The sequence below is a fragment of the Chaetura pelagica genome, unplaced genomic scaffold (assembly GCF_000747805.2).
Source record: "Chaetura pelagica isolate M959 unplaced genomic scaffold, ChaPel_1.0 scaffold405, whole genome shotgun sequence".
Classification (NCBI taxonomy): domain Eukaryota; kingdom Metazoa; phylum Chordata; class Aves; order Apodiformes; family Apodidae; genus Chaetura; species Chaetura pelagica.
Window position 1 is genome coordinate 5523272 of NW_009953489.1, and position 9411 is coordinate 5532682.

The window sequence follows — 9411 nt, forward strand, 5'->3', positions numbered from 1 at the left end:
CAATTTAAAATACTGTGAGTTTGTTGGCAAATGCTGCAGTGTGTGCTGAATGAGATAATCACTTAGAAGCAACGATCTTTATTCTAATACCCTGCAGCTTTCTCCTGCCTCCCTGTCCTGATCTTCTCACATAGGCTTCCTATTAAAATTTGTAAATAAGAATGCAGAACAAGCACAATCTATTAATGAAAGTCTGGCATATGAGCAACCACTACCTATTTGTCATGAAGGAGATGAAATGCTTAAACATGGCAAGTTATCAAAGATTAGTCAGTGTACAAAACAGAACGCCCAGGAAAAGGATTAGCCTTTTCCCATCATCATCATCTTCCACCTCAGCGTGTGGAAAAGCAGTTAAGCAAGTCTTAGGTCTCTTTCCTAATGTGTTCTGACCCCAGACCAAGTTTTGCAGAGGAGCTTCTTAGCAAAACCTACTGTATTTGACAATTGGAGCAGGAAACAAATCTAGCAAGAGCTTGGTATGATGAAAAGGGATATGTAGTCAGAGCCAGTAAACAAATCTGCATTTGGTGTGCAGTAGATACCAGCACTAACCAGCACATTGAAGCTGGATACTCAAGTAACAATATCAAAATCTGGGGTTAGGTCTCTTCTATTAGAGATGGAAATTAAAAGTTTGGGAGCTGCCAAATCTCCAACCACACAACAAGGAAAGTTTTGTAATTTTAGAACACAGAGCTGAGACACTGAAGGCAGGCTCTAAATGATGGCCTCATATCAGGGCCATGCTAATTATACTATTTCAGGTGAATGGTCTAAACCAGAACCAGGAGTAAAGCCATTTCTTCCATGTCTCAGGTTTTGGAGTTGGTGAAGCAGGGAGGGACTATAAAAATGCCCAGAGGAACTATGGAAAGAGATAAATGTGAGGTTTGTAACTACCTGGTTTTAAAGAAACAGAGGTCTAATATGGAAGGAATTTCATTTAAATGATTTCCATGTATGGGCAATTGACTATCTAATAAATGTATATTGCATATAAAGAAGATATATTGAGCTCACCTGTAGGGTAAAGGACAATGCATGCAAAATCATATATTACTGCTTGATCACAACCTGCTCTGGACAACCCAGCTGATAAAAGCATATTCCAAAGCCAAACAGTTCTTAGTAACATTTTACTCCCAACAAAAACATAAATAAAATTCCTTGGAATGGTGCATTTTCCTACATGGCATGAAAATCCTCTGCATTTCATAAATGCCCAAAATAAAAAGGAAAGCCAAGTCCATCTGCAACAATAATACCAGAAGGACAGGAGTATTTTAAACGCTTCCTTCAGTCTGCACATATGCCAATCAATCAGAGCATTTCTTATAGCTGAGGGAGATGACACCCATAACATGCTGAACATGGTACTCCCACACAGTACCATGGCAAGACGTTTTAAACCTTACAGTGTGGATTGAGCACAATGATGGAGCTGTAGTGATGTTCTGGGAAGTCTGGGGATGCTAAAATACTCCGATGGGATTGAGGCTTAAGGCAGCGTGGTATGAACCTTTACTAAACACACCACTGGTAGCATCTGGATGGTAAGAGCTGGATTAACTACTGCTGCCACAAATTCTGACTGCCTGATGTCAGTTAGCAGCATTCCTTACCCAGCACCTTGCCAAGACTGGATACAGTCGCATCCACATGGTAAACACAGCACAACTGCCCAGGAATGTCAGTTAGCAGCATTCCTTACCCACATGGTAAACACAGCACAACTGCCCAGGACTGACAACACTCACCTATTTATTTCTTGTCTCATTTTATCAGACTTCCTATAAGCACAGCTGGCAACACAACCCTATTGTTCCCAAGACACAACACTACAGCATCCCCACCCTAAAATGACAATCAACAGGACAAGACTTTCCAAGGCTATTTTCACCTTTCTGTGCCCTCAGAATTTGCCACGTGCCACAGAGCCCATCCCTGAGAGCAGCAGGGCTGAAACTCAGGATTCCCAACTCTCTGCAATGGGGCTGTGTCAACTCCTCACTTTCAAGCTTAATACTTAAATGCTTCAATTTAAAATACTGTGAGTTTGTTGGCAAATGCTGCAGTGTGTGCTGAATGAGATAATCACTTAGAAGCAACGATCTTTATTCTAATACCCTGCAGCTTTCTCCTGCCTCCCTGTCCTGATCTTCTCACATAGGCTTCCTATTAAAATTTGTAAATAAGAATGCAGAACAAGCACAATCTATTAATGAAAGTCTGGCATATGAGCAACCACTACCTATTTGTCATGAAGGAGATGAAATGCTTAAACATGGCAAGTTATCAAAGATTAGTCAGTGTACAAAACAGAACGCCCAGGAAAAGGATTAGCCTTTTCCCATCATCATCATCTTCCACCTCAGCGTGTGGAAAAGCAGTTAAGCAAGTCTTAGGTCTCTTTCCTAATGTGTTCTGACCCCAGACCAAGTTTTGCAGAGGAGCTTCTTAGCAAAACCTACTGTATTTGACAATTGGAGCAGGAAACAAATCTAGCAAGAGCTTGGTATGATGAAAAGGGATATGTAGTCAGAGCCAGTAAACAAATCTGCATTTGGTGTGCAGTAGATACCAGCACTAACCAGCACATTGAAGCTGGATACTCAAGTAACAATATCAAAATCTGGGGTTAGGTCTCTTCTATTAGAGATGGAAATTAAAAGTTTGGGAGCTGCCAAATCTCCAACCACACAACAAGGAAAGTTTTGTAATTTTAGAACACAGAGCTGAGACACTGAAGGCAGGCTCTAAATGATGGCCTCATATCAGGGCCATGCTAATTATACTATTTCAGGTGAATGGTCTAAACCAGAACCAGGAGTAAAGCCATTTCTTCCATGTCTCAGGTTTTGGAGTTGGTGAAGCAGGGAGGGACTATAAAAATGCCCAGAGGAACTATGGAAAGAGATAAATGTGAGGTTTGTAACTACCTGGTTTTAAAGAAACAGAGGTCTAATATGGAAGGAATTTCATTTAAATGATTTCCATGTATGGGCAATTGACTATCTAATAAATGTATATTGCATATAAAGAAGATATATTGAGCTCACCTGTAGGGTAAAGGACAATGCATGCAAAATCATATATTACTGCTTGATCACAACCTGCTCTGGACAACCCAGCTGATAAAAGCATATTCCAAAGCCAAACAGTTCTTAGTAACATTTTACTCCCAACAAAAACATAAATAAAATTCCTTGGAATGGTGCATTTTCCTACATGGCATGAAAATCCTCTGCATTTCATAAAAAAATAAACACCTACATAACAGTATATATTGTAATATATACTCACATACGCTGGCCAATATCTAAATCCTGAGGAAAGAATCAATCATAAAGTAACTCACACATTTTCACAATCCAAACAGTTGAAACATGAAATTTAACAGCATAAACCAAGATATTTTAATAAATCTTAAGACTCTTAAATATCAATTTTTAATCAACAATATAGGAAAAGTAATTGTTGGGGATTTTTTCTGATAGTGAGTTTCACAGGGCATATCTCCAACTGGCAGCTGTGGCAAACTTATGCTATGGATCTGTTTTGTACAGTTACTTCCTAATTAAAGCACTAAAACTTTCAGCATCCTTGTAAGAAAAAAAGTTCAGATCCAAAAGAGACTGTAGTAGAGCTGACCTCAACTGTATTTAGCACTAAAGGTATAGTGGATCCAGTTCCTGGAGTTCATCTCTCTCTACAGTAAGGTAAACAGCTCATTTAAGCTTCATTATATCTTATCTGCTGGAAGAGAAGCCATCAGAAAGACCCCATTTTACCACCACAAAGGGATTATGAAAAGAACATCCTTGTGTGAGTGCTTTTTTAACTATATTCTAAAGATACTTAGAGCTTTAAGCTGAACAACTATCACTCCCTGGTAGTACAAAGGTGTATAGCATAGATTCAAAAAGACCTGTTTCTACCAACTTCTACAGTTTGCCCCATTTGTATTACCTTTGCAGAATGCCTCAAACACAAAGCACTGAAAAAGTTGTAAGACCAGGCTGATTCTGTCAGTGATCCATTATATGTAATGAGAAGCAACAAGTCTCATACTCCAAACCTCTTCATAAGGTTTCTTCTTCCTCCCAAACCAATTATTTCTGACTGTCACAGCAAAACTGGCACCAATGACAGCAAATACATACCTCAAACCGTAGCACCATTTGAAAGATCTATATTTCAATATATTATTTACTATAATTTTACATTTTTAAATGCAAAAATTACACTGAAGTTCCCACCAATATGCCCGTGGAAAGATGGTCCTCATCCCTTGTCATTGTCACAATTGCCAGAGCAAAGGGTACATCTAAAACTCAAATCTTTGGGCTCACGCGAGTGAAGCCACTGGTCAGGTTTTTACATGGAACACTGCTCTGCTGCTGATCAAGAAGCATCATGACAGGCAATTGTGCAGTAAATGGAATTCAAAGTTGTGGAACAAATCTACCACCTTGCTAAAGTGTGACCCCAGCATTGCTCCTTCACCTCAGCACCATAAGTGTAAGGGTTAGAATTTATTTGTTAAGCTTTCAGCTGTTGTTTTTGCTTGGAGCTACTGTTCTACTGCAAACCTGCTCATCATTCAGCACAGCAACTCATACCCAAAAGACAGAAGAGGAGGTGTAGTGTGTGCCAATCACTCCAGTTAACTATGGCCAACTCTGGACCAGAGTTGAGCCCTGTGAGAATATGCCTTTCTTTTCAGAAGTTGGAGTTTTGCAGAGATGAATGTTCTGGAAAGGCACAAGACACACTAGCACAGAATCTCTGAAATGCATTGACCAAGTCCTTCCCATTATCACTCTGCTGCCCACGGGTTTTCTCTCAGTTGGATATTTCCAAAAAGCAGTCACTATAGACTCATTTCTCAGCTGATAAAAGCACAGGGTAAGAGGCAAACATTGCCTTTATACTTTCTATTTCAAGCTTAAAAACAATATAAGAGATGGAGTGATCTGTGTCATAATGAAATCTGCAAAATCCCTTTGAGGGCTACTCAGCTGCCCAGGGTAACCACACCAGCATGAACTCCCAACTTGTAGAACACCCTTAGTGAAGAAAGCAGCAATACAAAGAAAGTAGCCCAAAACTTGCCCATAGATTATTTTTCCCCCCTTAATGCACTCCTCAATTGTCAACTCATGACAAAATTTAGAGCCTTTCTGCATTATTCTCACAGAACACTGACCACCAGCAGAGCCGATTTCTGGCCAGTTGCCTCCTTGCTTTTCAGCAGTGTCTCCATGCTTTGCTTTGAGTGCTACAACTGAGGAATGGAATTACTTCCCTGAAAGTTATTTAGCCTTAGATTGTTAAGGTCTGATAATATTCACCAACTTTTTCTGCTAAGACTCAGTACCACTGGAGCAATCTGAAAATCACTGCCACGTGCAGTGAAATCTGCTGAAGGAATCTCAGCAGAACTTAGCAGGTAGTGGTCCCACTGAAACAGGGTCATGAAACAGCTTTACAGAAATGCACCCGTAGCAGGAGAGCCCTGCTACTGCCAGCTTCTCTTTTCTTCACTGTTGTTTTATCATGGGGTATAATATACAAGAACCTCAAACAAGTAACTTTTAGAGTTCAACTATCTCTAGGACTTTGCTTTAAGCAGCCTGCCCTGGAATTTCTCCTTAAACATTTCTTAGTTATGAAAAGCCAGAAACACGATTTTCCTGGGACAAAACTAGTGCCCACAGTGTGACAGAGAAACCAGATACAGGGTTTGGCATTTAGAAAAAAATCTGTGTAATTAAAGTACTGAAAGACAGACATGCAAAAATGTAAGCTCTGAAAAAACGCCAATCTATTTTTATGAACGACAGCCTGTGGCACCATCTCTGAATAAGACTGAAAACATTAAATGCTGTTCTGTCCATTTATTATTAAATATGTCAGACTATATATTTCAAAGACAAATTGTACATTTAAAAAAAATCGAGGGAAATTAAGAACTTTCTCAAATGAACTTGGCACCCTCTGTATTTTGCCAGGTATTTTTAAATGGCTTTTTTTTTCTTCAGCATAGGAGCAGCCCAAACTCACAACTGAGCTGAACAACAGAGAATGGTGGTACAGCTTCTACTGTCTGTACTTTGAGGAACCATTTCATACACTCAAAGGAAGAAACTTTTCCTCATGTGGATGAGCGAGGCTGATCGTTTGCAGCTCTCTTAACAGATGTCCTGGCCTTGATGTCCCCTTTCAAGTTTATTCTTTTCTAAATCAAGACACTGAGGTCTCTTGTGGACATATGGTGTATGGACATTATAGATGCTATTTTTCTTTGCAAATGTGCTAGGATCTTCTGACCTCAGGTCATACTGGTAAGAAGTTACCATCTGCCTATTCCTGTTAGATGATCAAAAAGGAGTGCTTCTGGTTCTTCTGCTACAGCAAAACACCAAAGGTACTTAGAATATCGTACTGCTTGCTGTGAGTGCTCTCACTGTATCCCACCTGACCTTGAAACTATGTCCAAAGTGGTAAAAGCAGTAACCAAACTGGGGGAGAGAGAGGGAGTTTATCACAAGCCTGAAAGCTGGCTTGGAAAAACCCAGCAACAGGTTTATCAGAGGGCCAAGTTAGCTCTTACATTCTCTAACTTTTCCTTAACTACCTTTAATTTCCTCAGTGCACAAACACCATACTGGAAATTCACAAGAGTATTTCAACACAGCGGTACACACATGGGATCTCTGGCTGTGTCTTTGCTGGACACTGCACAGGATTTCTTGGGCCTTTCTGGAATCACAGAAAGCATGAAAGCAAAGCACAGCCAAACCAAAACTGAATGAAAACTTTTCCAGTAACTAGATTGTGTTCTCAGACACAGCAAACATTTCAAATTTTCGTGATATGAAGATTACAGATGCAGTTTTGTTTTGTTCACAGATAAAACTTTCTCAAGAGGACAACACTGTTGATGAAGCTTTGACAAAACCCCACTCTTCAGCTGAAGATAGCAGCCAGTAGTGTGTCTTCCCAGAGAACATTAGAATTTAAAAAGCACTGTGCAAAAGCAAGGATCACTCCAAAACTTTCCAGTGAAACAATGCAATGATGTGCCTCACTGTTAGAGAGATGCCTTCAGTTTACAACTTCTTCGGTCATTTTTTTTTATTTTTAAAGAAAAAAAAGCAACATTTGAAATACTCACTAAATCTACCTCTGAGTCCTACCGAGCTTTTCATTTGGCTTCTTCCCTGCCTTTCTCGGTCCCCTCTTAATCTGCAGAAAACCAGCAAATGACAGGGCTGTTGTACCCCTAACTTGGCCACTTCTAGCCTCCAGCACTTGAATCAATCACAGCAGGAGACGAAGGCTCAACCAGCTATGAGAAACCTCTAACCAAAAGTGCTGTAAATGCACTAAGCAAATTAACAAGAAACTGTTTCATTCCAACCAGTTTTCACAACAGCAGTATCCGCAGACTTTCCAAAAGAAGTAGTATTTTTTTTTCTCAAGCAGCAGAGTCCCCTTTGTGAAGATAATTAACAAACGCTTGTCCCTGACCATAGTATCACCATCAGCTTTGGTTGGTCTATAGCTACAAAACAATTTGAAATGGATGTAACACTGTCCCAGACTGGAAACCGTAACACACCTAAGGCAGAAATTTGAAACCTGTGCAATGCAAAAAAATTACTTCCTTGTCTTTCACTCTTAACCATACAATAAACTCTCCCCAGGTTGGAAGCAATCTGACCCAAGTATTTGCTTAATAAACAAGCACAATAATTATAAATAAGACGTTTTCTTAATAAACAAGAAGATTCACATTAAGAAGTGACAGAAACTACTTCCATGAAGTACAAGTTTGTATCTGTGTCGTGCCCTTGGATAAACTTATATTGCATTTAGCTTGGCAAATAAAAATTAAAAATACCATCAGAAACCTCTTACCATGCTCGACAAAGACATTACAGGGTGGGCCCCCATGCCTTGATGACTCCTTCTTCCCTGCTCCTTTGATAAAGTGCAGGGCAGGCAGACTTGGCCTCCTTTGGTCCCCAAGAACTTTTCCAGGCTGCTGCCCCATAAAGTAACTATGGGCAGCCTTTCCCAGGATGAGAAGTTTTTGAAGTCTGTGATCCCTGATCTTCCAGGCCAGGAAGAAGCTCTGAAGGAGAATGTTATTTTAGGTAGGTGTGTTGGTTGTACTCACTGTGTGATAAAAGTCACTTGAGGCAAAAAAATTAAGACAAGAGCAGATTCCTCCAATGCTTCTGAAGACAGCAACAAGGCTCCTTTAGGTGACTTTATGCAAAAAAACAAATTGAGTAAAAGTTCCAACTGCTTAGCAACGACCAAGCATTACCAAAGTTTCAGGTTGCCATATGTAGTGTGTCTTCCACCAGGTAAAAAGAGAATTAGTTCATCTCACAAGCAAGAAACCACATGTAGGCTCACCCAGGGCAAGAAACAGCCATTCCCACCGCGACCAGTGTCAAGCTTTCTTTTTTTTTCCTCCTCCTTTTCTTTTGCATAGCATTGAGTTAGCAAAGGCCAAAGCGCCAGGTATTTGGCTTCAAGTATCGCTGAAATCCAGCAGGGCCAAGCAGGCTGAAACCATGTCGGCTTGGCAAGGCAGGCAGGGGCAGCTGTGGGCCTGGCAGGCTCTGCGGGGGGTTCCAGCCTCACGCCTCGCCTCCTTCCATGGGCCCCCATGCCTTGATGACTCCTTCTTCCCTGCTCCTTTGATAAAGTGCAGGGCAGGCAGACTTGGCCTCCTTTGGTCCCCAAGAACTTTTCCAGGCTGCTGCCCCATAAAGTAACTATGGGCAGCCTTTCCCAGGATGAGAAGTTTTTGAAGTCTGTGATCCCTGATCTTCCAGGCCAGGAAGGAGCTCTGAAGGAGAATGTTATTTTAGGTAGGTGTGTTGGTTGTACTCACTGTGTGATAAAGTCACTTGAGGCAAAAAAATTAAGACAAGAGCAGATTCCCCCAATGCTTCTGAAGACAGCAACAAGGCTCCTTTAGGTGACTTTATGCAAAAAAACAAATTGAGTAAAAGTTCCAACTGCTTAGCAACGACCAAGCATTACCAAAGTTTCAGGTTGCCATATGTAGTGTGTCTTCCACCAGGTAAAAAGAGAATTAGTTCATCTCACAAGCAAGAAACCACATGTAGGCTCACCCAGGGCAAGAAACAGCCATTCCCACCGCGACCAGTGTCAAGCTTTCTTTTTTTTTCCTCCTCCTTTTCTTTTGCATAGCATTGAGTTAGCAAAGGCCAAAGCGCCAGGTATTTGGCTTCAAGTATCGCTGAAATCCAGCAGGGCCAAGCAGGCTGAAACCATGTCGGCTTGGCAAGGCAGGCAGGGGCAGCTGTGGGCCTGGAAGGCTCTGCTGGGGGTTCCAGCCTCACGCCTCGCCTCCTTCCA

At 41.1% G+C, this 9411-nt stretch overlaps 1 protein-coding gene across 2 annotated transcripts in view; it reads right to left on the minus strand.

The window, feature by feature from the left end:
- ABL1 (ABL proto-oncogene 1, non-receptor tyrosine kinase) overlaps positions 1 to 8128 on the minus strand; it is a 79810-nt gene extending 71682 nt beyond the window's left edge. The window contains exon 1 of one of the 2 annotated variants that reach the window (XM_009998886.1): positions 7930 to 8128. In XM_009998886.1, coding sequence (XP_009997188.1) covers positions 7930 to 8065 — 136 coding nt within the window. In that variant the 5' untranslated portion in view covers positions 8066 to 8128. The remainder of the gene's footprint in view (positions 1 to 7929) is intronic. The other variant, XM_009998887.1, reaches the window with a different exon arrangement.
- Between the last annotated feature and the right edge of the window lie 1283 nt (positions 8129 to 9411).